The sequence below is a fragment of the Hibiscus syriacus genome, unplaced genomic scaffold (genome assembly GCF_006381635.1).
Source record: "Hibiscus syriacus cultivar Baekdansim isolate YM2019G1 unplaced genomic scaffold, ASM638163v2 tig00110684_pilon, whole genome shotgun sequence".
Classification (NCBI taxonomy): Eukaryota; Viridiplantae; Streptophyta; class Magnoliopsida; order Malvales; family Malvaceae; genus Hibiscus; species Hibiscus syriacus.
Genome location: NW_024062824.1, coordinates 1,283,246 through 1,304,956, shown reverse-complemented (window position 1 = coordinate 1,304,956; position 21,711 = coordinate 1,283,246). Strand labels below are relative to the sequence as shown.

Below are 21,711 nucleotides of genomic sequence, written 5' to 3'. Positions count from 1 at the left end.
ATTAGTTAACTAATGGGTAATAACATCTCATAATTAAAAAAATTTGACACGTTGAAATATCTTGCAGTTAAGCTGTCGTTGAACACCTGAAGGAAAAATCAAATTGCATAAAAAGGAACACAACATTTTTTTTTAAAATAAATATTACTCCCCTCACAGTTACCATTTTCCTAAAACTTATATTACATGTAAATTAGTATGAATCTCCAGCACCCAAAAAGGAAAAAGAATTCAGTGATAGCTTCAAGGAAAATTAGGATTGGATATAAAAGGGATGGAATAGCTTCTTTGAAACTTGGGAGTAGGTTTCTATTGTAATACTTGATGAACCGTGTTCCAACGGGTTATTCCGGGATCATGACCCTTTCTTTGAAACTAGGGAATAAGTTTTTATTGTAATACGATGAACCGTGTTCCAACGGATTATTCCGGGATAATGACCCTATTTGATGAAATAGGCTCACTCGGCCCACACCATAACAATGAATCGTTTTTGGTTCTGCATTCGATAGGTTAAATTGCATTTTTTTTGGATAATTGCATATTTAATTAATTTTTTAAATCATTAATTAATTTTTTAAATCATATATTGTGTTATATTTTTAGTGTTGTGAGTGTAGTAGTTTTTTTATTTTGTTTCGGTGATGACCTGATATTACTTTACAGGAACTTGTAAACATTACTGTTATTTTTTTAATGACAAGTAATAAAAATATAAAATTAAATATTGATAGACCATAACAAAATCACGAGAATATATAAATAACTAAATATGTAATTTGCCTATTTTCATATAAAAAGGGTTGCGTAATGTCAAATTATTTATCTGACCCCATAAAACTCGATCCAAAACGAATTGGGGTTTGGAAATAGGTTCGTAAAATATAGTTTAGTTAACGTGGTAAAAGTCAAATCAAAATGAATTAATTAAATTACTATTTTTATTTGAATTAATTTAATAATAATTTAATTTTAAAATTAATTTAATTAATTGAACTCTTTTTTATCTTTATTTTTAATCTTTTTAACTGTTTCATATAATTTTTTATAATTTTGTGGTTTTTTTATCTTGAGTTTTACTTTAAATGAAAATGTTAAGGGACAGAATATTATAGATAAAAAAATAAAGGTTAAAGTAATTATTTGACAAATATTAGGGACTTTTTTCATTAAAATAAAAAAATTGAGACAAAATACTAAAGAAAATAAAGATTAAAATAATTATTTTAATAAACATTAGAGATTTAGGCATTATGGAAAACAAAACTACACAAGTAATATTCTCTGTAATTTACACTAAAATCAAATGAATGGATGTGTTAAATCAGACAAAGTGGTTCAGTGAAAGGCATTAGCTCGGAAGTAGTAAGTATCCAAAAGCGTACAACCTGAACGGGATCTGCAGATCCAGTTGAAGACACAACAGTGAGTGAAACCTAAAGCCAAGAAGATGAAGGCGTTGGGATGGTGGTTAATGCAGGTGGGTTCACTTCGATTAGCCTCCGTTTGGTTCGGCTTCTTCGACATTTGGGCTCTTCGTCTCGCCGTTTTCGCCAACACCTCCAGTGAGTTTCTTTCTCCCATTAATCGGTTGCTTATTCCCTTTGTAACATTTGTTTCGATATTTTGAAGATTCTTGTAGAAAAAAAGATGTTAGCTTTGTTGCTTTGGGAACACTGTTTTTGGAAAGCTAGTTGCATCGAATGAACTAATTTGTTTTTCTTCTAAAAAATTAAACGATAATTGAATTGAATTGTGTAACACCCCAATTTAGGGGATAAATTTAAGAAATTATAAAGTGGTGAATTTAATTAGAATTTTGGAAGGAAATTGAGGATTACATTGTATAATCACAAAGTTGGCAGAGCATTATAAGAAGTACAAAAAGTTCAGTTACTAAACTCATAGTTTACCCAATTTTATTATGAGTTGAAATATAATCCTCCGTGCGCAGGTTTTTGAAGAATGATTTCCCAGTTTTTCCTCTCCAGCAACCCTCCTTTCAACTCCGATCTACTCGTCGTCTGACCTCCGATCGACGAACCGAAACCACCATCGTGTTCGTTGTCGACCGAGGAACAAAACCCCTCAAACCTTTTGTCATGAATCATCTCCGTTCGCCGTTAATTTTAGTCGAAAGTATCATCGGTAATAACTCAATTTCAGTTGATTTTTCGTCGATTCACGACGATCCGATGATTCGTTTACGACACCTCCTGCACCATCGTGCTCCTTGCATCGTTCTGAGTCCGCCGGTGTCATCCCTGATCTCCATCGACGGCATCGCGTGAGGAGGTGAAGCGGTCAAAGTTTTCGATTCGTCGGAATCGAGCTTTCCGCCATTCAAAATTGTGAACCGAGCTCTGTAAGTGCCTTGAAATCGCTTAAAATAATTATTAGGAATTATTTTTTGGGACTTTTCAGACACCATAGCACTGTTCATGCGCCGCACGCGCCACCCCTGAGAGTGGCCATCGTTTGGGTGATAATTTTGTAATTTATTTCTATTTGGGTGCTATTTGTATAAAATTCGGGTGTTAGTTTGGTAAATATTTGCAGAATGTGGCTAATTTGGTAATTAATTTATGTTAGGGTGATATTTATGTAAAATGGTCGAATGTTGACTGTTCTTGCGTTGACCGTTGACCGGCGTTGACCGGGCATTAAACAACCTTTGACTTTGACTGAGTATATCTATCCTGACGTTTTTCGACATTCTGAATCCGATTCCGCAGTCCGTTTTTTGAAATTCGGATCCGAATGTCTCGAAATTGCCAGTCAAACCCGTTGACTTTGATTTTGACCGAAAAATCCAAATTTTGGAAAAGTCATATTTTATGCTTTCGACGTCCTGAATCCAAATCTGAAGTCCGTTTCGCCAAATTCGAACTCGGTAAGTTGTTTTTCACTGATTTATCATCCGATTCGATCCGTTTTTCAGAATTAAGCTCCGTTTTTTATGTAATTTCTGTTGATATGGATCCGAGGAAATATTGGAAGATGATTTCAAGTTCGAGGGCGTTCGAATGGAATTTAATGGTCGATTAGTATTGCACGGAAATCGAGATAATACTTTATTATCTCTTTATGCTTTATGGAAAATGTGAATATTGGTAAATGCATGATTAAGATAATGTTAATCTCATTGTGTAGTTAATTAATTTTTATACTCGATCTGAATACGGTAAAAAGGTTCAGTAATTGATTATGGTTCAGATGACTTTTATAAGAAATTGAGGGATTGTTAGGATTAAATTATAAGTTATGTGCTTAGTGATAAAGAAATCAAAATGGATCTGTAACTTATAATTTATTTCATCAAAGGTTAAATGTTAAAGGTACTTGGATGAGAAATTATGAGAATACTCCGGTAGGGTAAAATTTCGGAAATACCCTTATGTTATAAAAAGACAAGATTTGAATATGGAAGATGGATAAGAGGTTTTTACAGACATATTGATCTGATAAAAATATTGATGTGCATAAGAAATGTTAGTTTTACTTGGAAATTATGGATAACCGATATTAATCCTAGGAGGGTTTGTGAAGGATACTAGAAATCGTTTCAAGATCAGAGAGTGTTCAAGAAAGTAATTAATCATAGGATCTCTAAATTATATTATTTTCGTTAAAAGCTAATGTCGAAATTATCTAGTTAAGAAATTACAAAAATGCCCTTGAGAGATAAAATAGTCTGAGTTGATCCTGAATGATAAAGTACTTTGAGGATTTGTACTTAACTCGATTAAGTACGAATTTAATTGTTAAGGTCCTGTCTTTGTATAGAAAAATTCATGATATTCCGTTTGTAAAATTTGAGAAGGCACTTGACCCAAAAATATTCGAGTAATGAGTAAATACCTAAAGAATAATTTATGGGGGGTATTTTGCTGTCAGAATTGTTCGAAAGGACTGAAATAAATGATAAGATTGAATTTAATAGTAAGATTGGACGGAAGAAAATGATTAAAATACACTGAATCTGTAAAATGACCAAAATACCCATGTAATGGAAATGACCCAAGAATATCACCAAGCTTAGAAATGATTGGATATCCTCGAGCTCTGAAGTGAATGGAATAAAACTGAATACCAAAATTTACCAAAGTAACCTTATGGCCTAAACTAAGTAAATGCCTTGGATTAATTAAGGAATCTGTTGAAAACATTTTGATATTTCGATATAACAAATTAAGTTAAATGAATTTTAAGATTTTCCAAAAAGATTTTCTAAAGTATATTCGATATAATTATTCGAATATCAAAATAATACTCCAAATCTTTCAAATGTCACTTTTAATCCTTACTCAAGTGTAATATTAAGTTTTAATCTTAAAATAATTTCAAAACGATTTTTACAAAATATTTCGAACCATCTCAAAGCCAAAAATTCCATATTGCTCAGAGGGAACTGATTCCCCCCAAGGGGGTACCGATTCCCCCTGAATGGTTTGGCTCCGAGAATTCCAGTATGCTCGGAGGGAACCGATTCCCCCCAGGGGGTACCGATTCCCCCTTTTTAACGGTCAAAATATTTGAATTTTACACTTAGGGAACCGATTCCCCTTAAGGGGTACCGATTCCCCCCACTCTCCAAACTATTTTATTAATTGATTTCACACTAAAACGACTATATTATCTTCATTAATGATCCCCCAACATTCAGAAGTGATTCAAGGTGTATTTAAGAAAGCTTAGAAGCCATTGATCAATAACAAGAAACATCAAGCAACTAGAATCAAGAGAGAATCAAAGAGAAAGCATCAAACCTCAAGTTTGAGCATTTCAAGCCTATTTTTCATTCAATATTATTTTTGCTTTCAAGAACACTTATTTTGCTCAATTGTATTCATTCTTGAGTGTTATTTTCTTTATTCTAGAATTGTGCAAACAATCTACCTTGTGAGGATTTCCTTGTAAGTTTGCAAATTTGTATTGTTCTCTTTGGGAGAGAGTGTTCTCGAGAATTTGGGGTATAATTCTTGAGGGTTTGTAAGGTTACTCTTTGTCCTCAAAAGAAAGACAAATTAGTGAATTTGTGGAAAATCCTTAGTGTGGATAGCTAAGGTAGTGGACGTAGACTTTGGTTGAGAAAGTCGAACCACTCTAAATCGATGTGCAATTTCTTGCAATTTTCTGCAAAAGCTTCCACCAAAATTTTTATTGCCAATTCACCCCCTCTTGGTCGATTCCGTCAATCGATTAAATCAATAATTGACATCAGAGACCAACTCATTTGAAGGTTTAATCGCCTCTTGAGTCGATTCGGGAAGAGTTACATTGATAATCAAAGTCATCAATGGCTTCTACTTCAAACTTCGACTCCGGTCTTGATTCGATGCCCGTCAACAAGCCTACTTTCTTCAATGGGGCTAATTATGCCTATTGGAAAAATAGGATGATGTACTTCTTTCAAGCAAGTGACATGGGAGCATGGAATGTCGTAGAAGAAGGATACTTCAAGCCTCTCACTCATCCAAGATTATGGAGTGAAGCAGAGACAAAAATGTTCCAGCTCAACTCCAAAGCCATCCATATCATATTTTGTGCTCTTGGACCAGATGAATACGGAAGAGTTTCATCTTGTACAACAGCCAAAAAAATATGGGACAAACTTCAAGTCACTCATGAAGGTACCGATGAGGTAAAGAAATCTAAAATTAGTATTCTAACGCATAGCTATGAAAATTTCAGGATGAAACCAAATGAAGATATCAAATCTATGACGGATAGATTCTCAATGATTGTCAATGGTCTCAAATCATATGGAGAGATCATTTCAAATGAAAAGCTTGTGAGGAAGTTAGTCTACTCCCTCCCAAAGTCGTGGCAATCAAATAAGACGGCAATCATTGAGTCTAAAGATCTAACATCCTTAACTCTTGAAGAGCTAATCGGTTCACTCCTCACTCATGAAATGATGCTTGAAGATGAGGTGGACCTTGATAAGATTGAAGAGACACCAAAGGACAAGGAGAAGAAGAAAAACATTGGAGTTGCTCTCAAATCCACAAAAAATGAGAGTGATTCGGATGAAGATGACGATGACGATGACGAGGAAATGACATTGTTTGCCAAACGGTTCAGAAAAATGATGAGACCTTACCGAGGAAGAAAATTCAAACGAAATGAAGGCCTAAAAAATGAACCAAAAGAGAAGGACCTGATCATTTGCTATGAATGCAAAAAGTCGGGGCATGTCAAATATGATTACCCATAACTGAAGAGAAAGGGACAATCAAAAAATAAGCACACAGCTCATATGGCTACATGGAGCGATGAAGAAGGTTCCGATGAAGAGGAACAAGAAGTAGCAAACTTGTGCTTGATGGAATTCGGGGAAGATTCTAAGGTAACCTCTAACTCATATGATTTTGATGATTTATCCTATGATGAATTATTAGAAGAATATAATGGGTTGGCTACGGATTATGATAAATTGTTTTTAAAATATAAAAATGATATTTCAAAATTGAAAAATGAAAATAAACTCATATCCAAAACCAACAACGATCTTGAAAGTAAAATCAAATATTTGCAAATCAAACTAGAAGAGTTTGAAAAGAAAAATTTGGATTTGCAAAATTTACTTTCAAAGATCAATGATGATCATCAAAAGAAAATTGATGATCTTAAAACTTCTTTTGATAAAGTTGGAACAAAACGTTTTGAAAATGGAGAAAATTCAAAATCCAACTTTGTTAGAAAAAGTTTTAAAAACTACAATCATAGAGGTCCCCAAAGAACCTCTAATGGAAAAATCGTTAGAATTATATGGGTTCCTAAAGAGCTCATTACTACTAAAGATAAGGATATTCTACACAAATGGATACCTAAGGGACTAGGATTTTGGAAACTAATAAATATGGACCCAAAATATTTTGGGTATCAAAAATTAGAAATTAATCTATGTTTGTAGGAAAAGGAGCATTGCTACAAGGCACGGGAAACAAATCCAAATTCATTGAGCTTAATGCCAAAAAAGGAGGAGAAGTGACTTTTGGTGATTATTCAAAAGGTCACATTGAAGGTATTGGTACTATTGGTAATACCTCTTCCATACAAATTAATAATGTTTTATATGTGAATGGATTAAAGCATAATCTATTGAGTATTAGTCAATTTTGTGATAAGAGATTCAATGTCATGTTTGATATTAATGGTTGTAAAGTCATTGACATTGCATCTAATCGGATTATGCTTGTTGGTCATAGAATAGGAAACATATACATGGTTCACTTAGATTCTATTGATATGACTAATTTGTGCCTAGTTGCTAAGGATGAACATGATAGTTGGTTATGGCATAGGAGACTATGACATGCTAGTATGAGTGTTTTGTAACGGCTAATTCAAGGTGATTTAGTTCGAGGGTTGCCTAAGCTTAAATTTGATAATGATAAAATCTGTGATGCTTGTGCTAAAGGAAAACAAAAGTGATTTTCTTTTAAATCCATTAATGACGTATCAACTAGTAGAGTATTACAATTGATCCATATATATCTTTTTGGGCCAACTAGGACTACTAGCTTGGGTGGAAAACAATATGCATTTGTCTTGATAGATGACTATTCTAGATATACTTGGGTTCTATTCTTAAGTACTAAAGATGAAGCATTAGAAAAATTCATCACATTTTCAAAAGTAATCCAAAACGATAAAGGTTACTCTATAACTAGTGTTAGGAGTGATCATGGCACTGAATTTGTAAATCTTGGATTTACTAAGTTTTGTAATTCTAATGGTATTAGTCACAATTTTTCAGCACATAGAACCCCTCAACAAAATGGAGTTGTTGAGAGGAAAAATCGAACTTTAGAAGAAATGGCTAGAACCATGCTTTGTGAAAATAATTTGCCAAAATATTTTTGGGTGGAAGCCACAAATACCGCTTGTTATGTTGTAAATCGAGTAACGATTAGGCCAATTTTAAAGAAAACTCCATATGAAATTTTCAAAAATAAAAAGCCTAACATTAGTTATTTTCATCCTCTTGGATGTAAATGTTTTGTTTTGAACAACTGTAAAGAAAACCTTGGCAAATTTGATGCTAAAAGTGATGAAGGAATTTTTCTGGGTTATTCCTTAAATTCTAAAGCTTATCGAGTATTTAATAAAAGAACTTTAGTTGTAGAAGAGTCTATACATGTTGTTTTCGATGATAATCTCATTCCGAGGAAGGATTCTTGTGTTAACGATGATGTAGGGATTATAAATATAAATGACGTTGGAGAATCATCATCAAATGAAGAAACGAAAGATGAGGAAACTCATTATCCCCTCGAGAATCCAACCATTGAAGAAAGGGAAGTATCTTATCCAAGAGAGTACAACTATGTCAAGGATGGTGAGATTATAGGTGATCCATTCAAAGGGGTAACAACTCAATCTTCTCTTAGAAATATTTGTAATTATGTTGCATTTATTTCATGCATAGAGCCTAAGAATATTAAAGAAGCATTAAAAGATGAACATTGGATTATGGCTATACAAGAAGAATTAAATCAATTTGAGAGAACTAAAGTATGGACATTAGTTGAAAGGCCTAGTAATAAATCCACTGTAGGTACTAGATGGGTATGTAGGAATAATCTTAATGAGAGTGGTAATATAGTGAGAAACAAGGCTAGACTTGTTGCTCAAGGGTATACTCAAGAAGAGGGCATAGACTATGATGAAACATATGCTCCCGTAGCTAAGATGAAAGCAATTAGAATGTTATTAGCATTTGCATGTTTTCATGAATTTAAATTATATCAAATGGATGTTAAAAGTGCATTTTAAATGGTTTTATAAAGGAAGAAGTGTATGTGGAACAACCTCCAGGTTTTGAAGATTCAAAATTTCCGGATCATGTTCTTAAATTGACAAAAGCGCTTTATGGTTTAAAACAAGCTCCTAGAGCTTGGTATGAAAGATTGTTAAATTTTTTAATTGAAAAAGGTTTTTCAAAAGGGAAGGTTGACACTACATTGTTTTTAAAGCACAAAGGTAAAGATTTATTAGTAGTTCAAATTTATGTTGATGATATAATATTTGGTTCTATTAATGATGTTCTTTGCCAAGAATTTTCTAAGCTAATGCAAAGTGAATTCGAAATGAGCATGATGGGGGAGCTCTCATTTTTCTTGGGACTCCAAATCAAGCAAAGAAAAGATGTCATCTTCATCAATCAAGCTAAATATGTCAAAGACATGCTTAAGAAGTTTGGACTAGAAAATGGAAAACCTCATGAGACTCCAATGAGCTCTTCAACAAAGCTTAACTTAGATGAAGGAGGTAAATGTGTAGATGTTAAATTATATAGGTCAATGATTGGATCTTTACTTTATCTAACTGCAAGTAGACCGGACATTCTGTTTAGTGTTTGCTTATGTGCTAGATTTCAATCATACCCTAAGGAATCACATTTACTAGCTGTTAAGAGAATCTTTAGATACCTTAAGGACACTCCTAGTTTAGGAATTTGGTATCCTAGAGACTCTAGCTTTAGCTTGCATGCTTTTTCTGATGTGGATTATGGAGGATGCAAATTAGATAGGAAAAGCACCTCTGGTACTTGCCAATTCCTTGGAAATATGCTGATTTCTTGGTTTTCAAAGAAATAAAATTGTGTTGCATTATCTACCACTAAAGCCGAATACATTTCAGCTGGTAGTTGTTGTGCATAAGTTTTATGGATGAAACAACAACTTTTTGATTATGGAATTGAAGTTGGTACCATTCCTATCAAGTGTGACAATACTAGTGCTATTTGTCTCACTAAAAATCCCATCCAACACTCTAGAACTAAGCACATTGAAATAAGACATCACTTCATTAGAGACCATGTCACTAAGGAAGATGTAGTTCTAGAATTTGTTGATACTTTGCACCAATTAGCGAATATCTTTACAAAACCTTTAGACAAGGAAAGATTTTGGACACTTAGGAGAGAATTAGGTTTGACCAACCTATCTTCACTTAGTGTTTAAAATAATTTTAGCACTTTTAAGACTAAATGAAAAATGCTAATATTTGATTGCATTCATTGCTATTAGTTAGGGGGAGTTTATGATTCTTGATGAAAAATTAATTTTATGTTCAAATATCGTTTAAAGATTAATTTGATTGTTTGAACATGATTAATTTTTAATATATGAGTTACCAATACCACTAGAGAAAATTAATTTAGCATTTTGTGTGTTTAAAATCGGATTTTAGCATTTTGGTGCAGAGGGAATCGATACCCCCATGAGGGAACCGATTCCCCCTTTGAAGGGGAACCGATTCCCCCCACAGGGGAATCGATACCCCCTGGGGTTCTGGAATTTAACATGGGCAGAACACCCAAATATCCTAAAACCCTCTTCTTTCTCTCATTGCCGCCGTTCTTCCCCTCTACTCTCTCAAATCTCCATTTTTGCCTCAAATCAACAATTTTAATCAGAATTCACTTCAAATATCATCTTCTAAACTTGCTAGCATCATTAAAATCGTGCAAACAACATCAAAATCCACTCAATCTCATCTTTCAAGGTAAATTTTTCTAAAACTCTCTATTTCATTGATTTTGAACATAGGACTAGTTTTAATTAGTTCTAGATAGAAATAGTGATCGGGCATTGATTGTTTAGTGATTAGAAACTAGATATTACAACTAATTTCATCAAAAACACAAGAATTTTCCAAAAATTTATAAATTTTCGAGAAAAAAAATTGTTTTTCAAATTATTGTGTTTTATTGAATTATGTTGTTGTTATGAAAACTATACATATATTGTTTTTTCAAAATCTTATTTTTCAATAGTTTTTCAAAAACTTTACCCATTAGGATTGATTTAGTGAACCTTGAAATATTGAGGACTCAATTCAGTTTTGGGATTGATTGAATTGCGTACATGTGTTTTCTAAAATGCAGGTTATCCATTCTATTCTGATTTCCTAAACCATGTCCAATCCTAAACGTGCTAGGTCATCATCCAGTCGCTCACACCGTCAACCAAATCCACCTCCAAATGCTCCTCCTATTCATGAAATTCCAATTCCTAATCCTAACCCAGTTGATCCCAATTTAAGTATCCAAATTTCATTCTTCAATCATCCTGGTCCCAGAAATCATCGTTTTTGGTATTATCAATATTTCGACTCTTACAAAATTAGAGAAGAACGTATCCCTTCTCGTCAAGCTATGTTAGATATTAATTTTAAATATCTTCCTCTTTTACAAGAGTGGAAATTTGATAAACTTTTTGACCTTGAACCTATAGTTTATCATCAACTTATTCACATCTTTTATTCTAATATCGTTTGTGTCAAAAACTAAGCTCAAAACGAAACCATAGAAGTTCATTCCTACCTCCTAGGACAATTCTTACATATTAACTCGGCTTACACAGCCAAGGCATTAGGATTAGATAACGATGGTATTTCAAATGAAAAACAAATTTTAGGATCTCGTTATAAAAGAAGGGATAGTGCGAGTGTCTTAGACCTTCATGAACGTTTTCTTCATCTAATGATTTCTTGGTGGTTTCGACCATCCAGAGGTCGTTATTCTACTCTTAGAGCCTTGGATCTTTGGTGGTTACATTGTTTTGAAAACAGTATTAAAATTAACCTACCTCATATCATTTTTGCTGAAATTATTGAAACCGTAAATCTTGTTCCTAACAAGAAACTTTGTTCATCTCTAGTTTACGGTTGCATTTTGAGTAATCTATTTTCTAAAGCCGGGCTTAGAGTAGGTCTAGATGCCTCCTTTCCTCTAAAGAAACAAATTAATCTTCTTTCTTTAATGAGAGCGGGATGGATAAAGGATAAGGAAACCGGTGAATGGGTTCGATCGTCTGAAAATACTCCGGGAGCTAGTTCTTCACGAGCTCAACCAGAAGCTGACGAAGATCCCGAGCTTCAACAATTAATGCGAGACACCGATGAAGCCGAAGATAAGCCTGAACAGCCCGAGGAGCAAGCACAACAAACGCATCAAATGCCTCCATATTTTCAATCCTTTATGGAGACATTCGATTTCCGATATGCTACCATGGATTCGCGCTTTACTTCTAGAGTCCCATTTATCCACAATGGGACCTCAATAATTAGAAATCCTTCGAGAAATACACACAAACAATGCTTCGATGAATGAACGTATTGATGCACTCTCACATGAGATGGCTGCTATGCGAGCTCGTTTTCCTCCTCCCGATCCGGATGTTTGATTCTGTGTTTAGCTTTAGAACTTTGAACTAAAAGATTATTGTTTCAACATTTTGAATATTTTGGATTGTTTGATTTTGTGGATTGTTAGACTTTAGATTTGTTTGGATGTTTGAACTTATATATTGTGTGGTTAAATTTATTCATTATTGCATCATTTACATCATGTTAGATATATGACAAATTTTGCTATGTCACATTAATTATGAATATTGATTATGAAACTAATGGCTCACGTTTCTCTTGCTTGTGATCTTAGCAGCTTAAACTATATATAATTGGCTAAATGATTTGAAAACCTTGTTTAAATTCTTTTATAGTGTCTTTTTGATTTAACAAAAGGGGGAGAAGTGTTAAGTGTTTTAAATGGGAGAAGTGTTAAAGTAAGGGGGAGTAATTTCAAAACTTGATTTCAAAATCTTAAAATTACTAAAATATTTTGTTATATCAAAAAGGGGGAGATTGTTGAAAACATTTTGATATTTCGATATAAAAAATTAAGTGAAATGAATTTTAAGGTTTTCCAAAAAGATTTTCTAAAGTATATTTGATATAATTATTCGAATATCAAAATAATACTCCAAATCTTTCAAATGTCATTTTCAATCCTTACTCAAGTGTAAAATTAAGTTTTAATCTTAAAATAATTTCAAAACAATTTTTACAAAATATTTCGAACCATCTCAAAGCCAAAAATTCCAGATTACTCAGAGGGAACCGATTCCCCCCCAAGGGGTACCGATTCCCCCTGAATGGTTTGGCTCCGAGAATTCCAATATGTTCGGAGGGGAACCGATTCCCCCCTGTTTAACGGTCGAAATATTTGAATTTTACACTTAGGGAACCGATTCCCCTTAAGGGGTACCGATTCCCCCACGCTCCAAACTTTTTTATTAATTGATTTCACACTAAAATCGCTATATTATCTTCATTAATGATCCCCAACGTTCAGAAGTGATTCAAGGTGTATTTAAGCAAGCTTAGAAGCCATTGATCAATAACAAGAAACATCAAGCAACTAGAATCAAGAGAGAATCAAAACGAAATCATCAAACCTCAAGTTTGAGCATTTCAAGCCTATTTTTCATTCAATATTCATTTTGCTTTCAAGAACACTTATTGTGCTTAATTGTATTCATTCTTGAGTGTTCTTTTCTTTGTTCTAGAATTGTGCAAACAATCTTCCTTGTGAGGATTTCCTTGTAAGTTTGCAAATTTGTATTGTTCACTTTGGGAGAGAGTGTTCTCAAGAATTTGGGGTATAATTCTTGAGGGTTTGTAAGGTTACTCTTTGTCCTCAAAAGAAAGACAAATTAGTGAATTTGTGGAAAATCCTTAGTGTGGATAGCTAAGGTAGTGGACGTAGACTTTGGTTGAGAAAGTCGAACCACCTTAAATCGCTGTGCAATTTCTTTCAATTTTCTGCAAAAGCTTCCACCCAAATTTTTATTGCCAATTCACCCCCCTCTTGGTCGATTCTGTCAATCGATTAACTCAATAGAATCCAAGTAAGCAAAGGTATTGAACTACCTTTAAAAGTAATAGAACACAATTTAAGTGAGTAGATCAACCCTAAAGCTATATCAATACCTGGATGGCATAGATATTACTTGAATGCGTGTTCGTCTTCTTAAGTTTGGCTTTATTGATAAATTTTGGAAGTATTTAGCTCAGCTCAACTCTATATTGCATTAAGTACTAGGAATTGGATGTTTGTTTAACAAATCAACCATGAAGACCAAATTGAATGGAACGGAAGTACAACATGTATCTGAAATTCAGAAACGCTTGAATTACTCTGGAAAATCCTGAAGTAACTGGAATAGACTTGAATGCTAAATGAACTAAGTAACCTCAAGCACTAAGGATTAAGTAAGTGATGTGAATGAGTCTGGAAACGTTAATGAACATACATGATGTAATGTTCTTATGGATCTTGAACTACAAATCAAGCACGTCAACATTTCATGATATAGTGGAAGTGTGAACATGAAATAAATACATTAGAAGATTTATTCAGCGATGATTCCAAAGATTATATATGGACTAGAATTTGTGGTATTAAAATGTTAATACCCTGTAATGATAATGAATTGACCAGTCGATAAGCATTAATTCTGGGAGATATTCATCTGAAGTTGTTTGATAATGAAATCAATCGGCATAGATTGTAAATGTCTTGAATCTTCATTTATTCCTTATTAGCCAAGTCATATTCTGAATAACTGATGATTTCGTTAGTTATTGAACTCTTCCTATAGTGATTCTAAATTTCGATATCCTATCGGTATACTGAAGATTCCTGTTTCTCTACCTGTTAAGATTATCTAGTACCTATGAATAATTTCTATAAACTCTGGTGTGTTCCCTAATCACCTGGATATTTTACCTAATTTTTGATTTGATTTCTATTATAATACATGACTTGAATTCTGATCGGATACTTGACCTGGATTATGATCGAATACTTGACCTGGATTCTGATCGAATACTTGACCTGGATTCTGATCTGATACTTGACCTGGATTATGTTTTGATTTTTGATATATCTATTTATGGATGGAACATATTTTATTTGGGGTTAATATTGGAGGAAGTATACCTGGAGGCTCCTCGGTTTTGTGCTCATGACCTTACTTACCGGCTCATCGGCTGTGTGCTCAGGGCCATACTGGACTTGTCGTTGGGTGTATTGTTCTGGGGAACCTACACATTTTAGACTTGACGGATGGGGGTATATATATATATGTTTTAAAAAGATATGAAAAGTTACATGATTTTTGGGAACACACTAGAAAACCTATTTTGATCTCCTGAACCTAATCATCCCAAATATTTTCCATCAGAAGTAAATATTGTCTGTTAATACCTGAAATATCAATGGGACCTCAGCTCAGCCAAAGAAATCTGTAGATAACTGAACCAATAAGGAAATATATATTTATTTGTATCTGCACATTCTTCAGCATCATCTGGTAGTTCTGTATTATTGAGCTTTTTGAAGCTCACTCTATTACTCACCTTTTCAGGTTAAAAGAATTGTACCAGTGCATCTATTGTCATCAGTAAGGGAGTTCTTCCTGTGCTTTATGCAGAGTATGATACATATTATTAGGGGGTATATAATTGTATTTTGTTTTATATATGAGTCTGAAAATCTGTTTTATTTCTGCATACTGATAAATGATTTTATAAGTTACATGTTTTAATAAAAGTTTTAAAATTTTCGCCATTTTTACAGTGGGTCGCTCCAGTGGCCCTAATATGACACTCCAGATCGGATCAGGTTACCCGCATCGGTTTGGGGGTTACAAATTGGGTTGATTCAATGGTGCACTGACCGATGGACTATTCTCTCCACATACAGAGATTTACAAAGACTTCTTCTGTGGCTTATTTTGTTTAAAATTTACTACTAGTTAATGTAGTATTCATCATATACTAATGGACTATTTTTGCTTTTCTGGATCTATTAATTAAGGTTTGCTAGTTCTCTCTTATAAAGTGAACCAGTTATGTTAGTTTAGAACTGATTTATCTTTTTGTTTGCATTGAATTCGATATTATTTCTTAAAAATTCATTGCTGATTATGGATCTTACTTGAAGTAGGATTCAATTCGATGCCTTTTTGATTTTATCTTGGTTAATTAGAAGGAAGAAGGATTCATATATGCTCCTAAGTCAAAGTTGCAAAACCAAGAATGATTCGTATTGGTGGATAAGTGCATTATTTCAGTGCACATGTGGACAAATCTATAATTACCATGCAATGGTGGATGCTTTGAAAAATAACAACCTCAGTGGTTTGGTAAGCATGCAATTAATTTTAGGGCTATTGTCTGAGGAAGTGAAAATGGCTCTTAGAAAGATGGGAATGGATAAAGCTGTCGGTCCAGATCAAATTCCTATCACTGTGTGGTTGGCCCTAGGAGAAGAGGGAGTTAAGTGGTTGACCAACATCTTTAATATAATTCTAGAGACTGCCAAGATGCCAGAGGAGTGGAGAGAGTCTACGGTGATACCAATCTATAAGAATAAAGGAGATCCCCAACGTTGTGGCAACTACAGAGGTATTAAACTACTCAGCCATACCATGAAGCTATGGGAAAGGGTGATAGAGGCTAGGTTGAGATAGGTTACTAGGGTTTCGGAAAACCAATTTGGCTTTATGCCAGGCAGGTCTACTACGGAGGCGATTCATCTACTTTGATGACTTATGGAGAAATATAGGGGGAAAAATAGAGATCTTCACATGGCATTCATTGACCTTGAGAAGGCGTATGATAGCGTTCCCCGCGATACGATCTGGAAGACCTTGGAAACGATACGGATCCCAACTGCTTATATCCATGCGATTCCTGATATGTACTGTAGATCTACTACCTACGTCAAGACTACAGTTGGTAACACCGAGGCATTCTCGGTGGAAATCAGACTCCACCAAGGGTCGTCTCTTAGCCCTTACATCTTCGCTTTGATTATGGACGACATCTATTGTGCGACACCAGACGGTGTTCCATGGTGTATGCTTTTCGTTGACGACATTGTCTTAGTAGCTGAAACAAAAACTGAGCTGAATACTAGACTGTCTACCTGGAAAACAGCTTTGGAAGAAAAAGGTCTAAGGATCAATATTGAAAAGACAGAGTATTTATGTTCAAACTTTAGTGGAAACCAAAATGATGAAGATGTAGAAATATGCGTAGAAGGATACATTCTCCCCTCAAAGAATTGTTTCAAGTACCTAGGGTTTATGATACGTAAAGATGGGGGTGTAGATGAAGACGTTTCACACCGTATAAAGGCGGGATGGCTAAAGTGGAGGGCTGCTACTGGAGTTTTGTGTGACAAGAAGGTACCTCTAAAACTTAAGGGAAAATTTTATAGAATGGCAATAAGACCAGCGCTGCTGTATGGATCAGAATGTTGGGCTATCAAGAAGGATCACGTAAGGAGGATGGAGGCCGCAGAAATGAGAATGCTTCGATGGGTATGTGGTAGGAATTTGTGGGACATGACACCAAACTCTGCTATTAGGATGTCCTTGGGGGTGGTTCATGTATCCAAAAAATTGAGGGAAGAAAGACTACGGTGGTTTGGGCATGTCCAAAGACGACAACCATCGGATGCGGTTAGGAGGGTAGAGTCGATTACAATCGACGATACCAGAAGGAGAGATCGACCAAGGCGGAAGTGGGAAGACTGCTTGAGATATTATTTGAAGGATTTAGCCCTTACCGAGGACATGACCTCTGATAGGAAATTATGGCGACTTAAGAACAGGGTAGCCGAGTAGGGCGACATCCATTGGGTGTATCATCTTTTTCTTCTTTTAATGCTTTTGTAGTAATTTCATTATTTATACTTTTTATACGTTTCTGTCATTGGAATTTATGAAGGCTTAGAACTAAGGTAGCGGAGTAGTGTTGCCTTAGTTTAGGTTTTAACCCATTTGACTTTATCCCTTCTCGAAGCCTGCTATCGTTGAATTCTGTGTATACTACTCTTCATGTTTCCTCTTTATAATTTTGGTCGGGTCTTACGTTTCTGTCTATATGTAGATATTTTTACGCATGGGTTTATTTGCAGGGATTACTTCCCATTACAGACGTGCATATGAAGACTGCATATGAAGATTGTTCAACTACGTATTTTATTTATTTATTTAAACATGCATTGCATTTTATCTTTATTTTAATTTTTTGACTGCTGGAAGTCTTCCACGGAAGCTGCTCTCAACCTGGCGTTGGGGGACAGCCTACTACCCTACCTCCCCTTACTCCATTGTATATGGGAATAGGGTTTTGTTGTTGTTGTTGTTGTTGTTGTTGTTGTTGTCTGAGAAAGATTTTGGATGCCTGAATTGGATTAAACAAGAAAACAGATTTGGAACATCTGAATATTTAGATGTGTTACTTGTAACTTCAAGTATAGTATTCTAAGGGCATATGTATAACAGTATAAGCTCTTGCTTAGTTGAAGAAAAAGACTATGCTGGAAACAGAGGGGGTCATTGGTGGTTTCCAAAATAAAAATTTAGTGATGATAAGTGAATTTTGATGCAAATTTGGATACATGGAAAAACCTATTAAACCTCAGCTTTTAAGGGGGGATGGGTTTGTCTTAGGAGGCAATAGCATTTGATGCCAGAGCTCAACAAAGATGCAAACATTTGGGTTTTGACTGTAATGTCAGAAGTTAATATTTTAGGCTTAGTATGATGTCAAAATTTACCTGGTCCTTTCGTGGTCTTTAGGTGCATGCATATATATTCTCTCTTGAATCGTACGAAAATTCTCTAGAGAAAGGGGGAAAAAGGAAGGATTACCTGACATTTACATTTTTTTTAGGATTCTTGAAGCCTGAAGGTGTCTGTGACATTTACATTTATATTGTTGATGATATCAAGTCTTTTTCAAACAAAATAAGGTAGATTGGAAATGGATGTCTCTATATATGGACTAGGGAGTAGAGAGAATGGAATGTATGATAATCTGAACTTTAAGGGGTGTTTGGTTCAGGTAATATGGGATTATCGGGGGAATGGAATGTCATTCCTCCATTTGGTTGGCCAGTAATCCTATTCCTCGGTAATCGTTTATTTGCAATAGTGGTATTTTGGGTATATTACTAGGAATGTGATTACCCCTTTCCTTAGGTATTGTTGGATTACCGGCGTTTTGGACTAATATGCCCTTAATTTTTTTTTCAAAATATCTTTATTCTGTCGTTGAATAATAAAAATTCTACGAAGGTTAAAATACAAATTTATCCTTAAACTATTTAGATTTACAAAAAAACCCATAATTAGAATTTTATATGAAGTTCAGGGGTTAAAATAAATTTTTACCCTTTCATTAAACATATTTATCTTTTCAATTTTGTAAAAAAAATTATATGAATTTTATGAATTTAAAATTTTTAAAGAAAATATATAAATTAATTATAGTAATATTATAGTATAATTCAACTTGTTAAAAAAAACAAATATATAATAAGGACAATTTGGTAAAATATACATTCCAATAATCTTTTATTCCTGTAACCAAACACTGTAATCTTACATTCCTGCTAAACGAACCAAACACAAAATACAACATTCACAGTAATCTTATTCCCGTCGGTAATCCTATTCCCACTGGTAATCTTACATTCCGTGAACCAAACGCACCATTAGTATCAATATTTGTCAACTATGGCATGGATATGTTTTCTTTTACATTTTTTGTTCCTGTTAATAAAATTGTTAACTCTTTCTTCTGTTGAGTGTTCCTTCTGTACCCCAATGTACAAGTTAAAGCAGCAATCTTTCTGCCAATAGAACAGCCTTTTGCTAATAATTCTGATAAGGTTTCCACCTCAGGGTTCAATTACTTTGTTGCTGAGGAATAATAAGTCATTCCAGATGTTGATAATTGGTTCTCCTTTTTGTTTCTAATGATATGCAGTGACTGAAGTTCATGGGAGAACGTTTGGAGTTTGGACGCTTTTGACTTGTACCCTCTGCTTCGTATGTGCATTCAACTTAGAAAATAAGCCACTATACTTGGTGACATTTTTGTCATTCGTCTATGCCTTTGGCCACTTTTTGACTGAATACCTCTTCTATCACACAATGGTCCTATCAAATTTGTCAACTGTAGGCATATTTGCAGGTATGGTGTTCATGAGACTCGTGAGAGTGCGCATGCCATTGTTTCAAATTTTTTAGATGACCATTCTTTTACATCAAAAGTTTTTTATTTAAGTTGCTGCAAAATTTTCCTTGGTAAAACACTCTGTTCGGCAAAGCCTGAGATCTCATATTTTATACTTCTTGGCCCTTCTTTAGGATGTTATGATCTATTCAAAACAATGGCATCAACATCTTTTGCTGAAATCTCAGTTCGCTCTAAAGATAATTATTTTTCATTTTAAAAGTCTTTTGTTCACCTATCACCATGATTTGATTTAAAGGTTTTTGCTTATCATTTTCCATTGCAATTTGCTTTATAGTTCCATTGAATTTTGACTACCACACAACTATGCCAAAGCTGACATTTTTTCTAGAACTATTTATTCTAATTTTTTCCTGAAAATTAGGGACTTCAATTATATGGATGCTTTTACAGTGGAATGCTCATCAACAAAGGCATGTCAAGCATACCTGAAATTGAACTTATATTTGTTTTCACTTTAGTACAACGTTGAGAGGGACAGGGACATATTGACATTGATTTTGTTCTCAATCCGTTCCAACTGATAAAAGGCTGTTTAAAACTAACCTCATAAAGGAATTTGAGTAAAAAGACTTCGATCATGGTATTTTGGAATCTGTAGTTAGATTGGAACCAAGTCATAGGTCCTAGGAGCTTATGCTTGTGGATGCTAATATAAAAATACCATGATGTTTTCTGTTGCTAGGGCTTTGGGTTCTTAATTTAAGTGATTATGGATTATGGTTCAAACTTTTGACAGCTTTAAGTATTTATGTGTATCCATAGTACATGAGAAATAGTGAAATACTAGCACTTGTGTATGCATTTAAAGATAATGGAATAGTTAAAACTCTTTAAACCATAAAGGAAGAATACATTGAACTGATACTTTTACAAGTTATATAATCTTGTTGATGCAAGACAGCTCCAAATATGGTTTCTTCCTAATCAATGCCTTTGACATATTTCTTATACAGTGACGGATCAGTGCCCAAACTCTTTGTACAATAATGTTAAAACTAAGCAGATTGATAGAATGTTATAGAGAATCAAGAGACCCAATTCTCATTGATACCTACTTTCTCACTTGCTGTTAAAGGATAATGCTAAGATTGTATGCCAAGTTTCTCAGTAACACCTTTTTGCTTATCATCTTCATCAACCCTGTGCTGCTCATCGCATTCATTTATCTATCGATCTTCTTCATCAAAGAAACCCTCAATTTCCTCGTTTTCTTCCATTTCTGCTTTCTCTTTATCATGTTCGTCGATCTCATCATTCCTACCGCCTCTTTCATCGTATTCGCTTTCCTCAGCTTTGTTTTCCTCCACTTCAACTTCCCGTCCTTCATTAATCTGTTCATTAATCTCAGCAGATGACCCTTCCCCCAGATGATCAGGATCTTTTCCATTGTTTCTCCAACTTGCATATCTAAGATATTAGACTATCCTTAATCAAATTATCCGTTCAAGTTCAATTCCATTGAAGACATCCACAATTGAGAATTTGTTTCCCTAACTGGTATGGCGGACACAATGGAATTGCCATGGAAATGAGCAAAGTGAAGGTACCAGTCGAAAGGAGAGAATAAAAACCAAAACAACTTTGTGGATGGGGTTAGGATTATGAAGAGATACTTTAAGGTGAGAAGTGAGTGTTTAAAAAACAAACACTGAAACAGAGAAATTTATCATTTTCCTGGATTCGAATAGCTGCAGTGTGTGCGTTATTAAGAAAAATTATAAACATGTACTATCTTATAATTATCATAGATTAATTAAAAAATAATATATTCACAATAATCTTAATTCATGG

At 34.2% G+C, this 21,711-nt stretch overlaps 1 protein-coding gene across 1 annotated transcript; it reads left to right on the top strand.

Annotated features, from left to right (window-relative positions):
• Positions 1-1,393: 1,393 nt before the first annotated feature.
• On the top strand, positions 1,394-20,511 carry LOC120138347 (ergosterol biosynthetic protein 28-like). The gene is made up of 3 exons (XM_039153838.1): positions 1,394-1,565; positions 19,648-19,854; positions 20,282-20,511. The coding sequence occupies exons 1-3, from the start codon at positions 1,451-1,453 to the stop codon at positions 20,347-20,349; spliced, it is 390 nt and encodes a 129-aa protein (XP_039009769.1). The 5' UTR covers positions 1,394-1,450; the 3' UTR covers positions 20,350-20,511.
• The last annotated feature ends 1,200 nt before the right edge of the window (positions 20,512-21,711 follow it).

Bases quoted from the DNA above. Each gene is read 5' to 3' on its own strand.
- LOC120138347 (XM_039153838.1), top strand. From the start codon at position 1,451: ATGAAGGCGTTGGGATGGTGGTTAATGCAGGTGGGTTCACTTCGATTA. The intron at 1,566-19,647 runs GTGAGTTTCTTT...AATGATATGCAG, and splicing joins CGTTTTCGCCAACACCTCCA to TGACTGAAGTTCATGGGAGA. The intron at 19,855-20,281 runs GTATGGTGTTCA...CCTGAAAATTAG, and splicing joins AACTGTAGGCATATTTGCAG to GGACTTCAATTATATGGATG.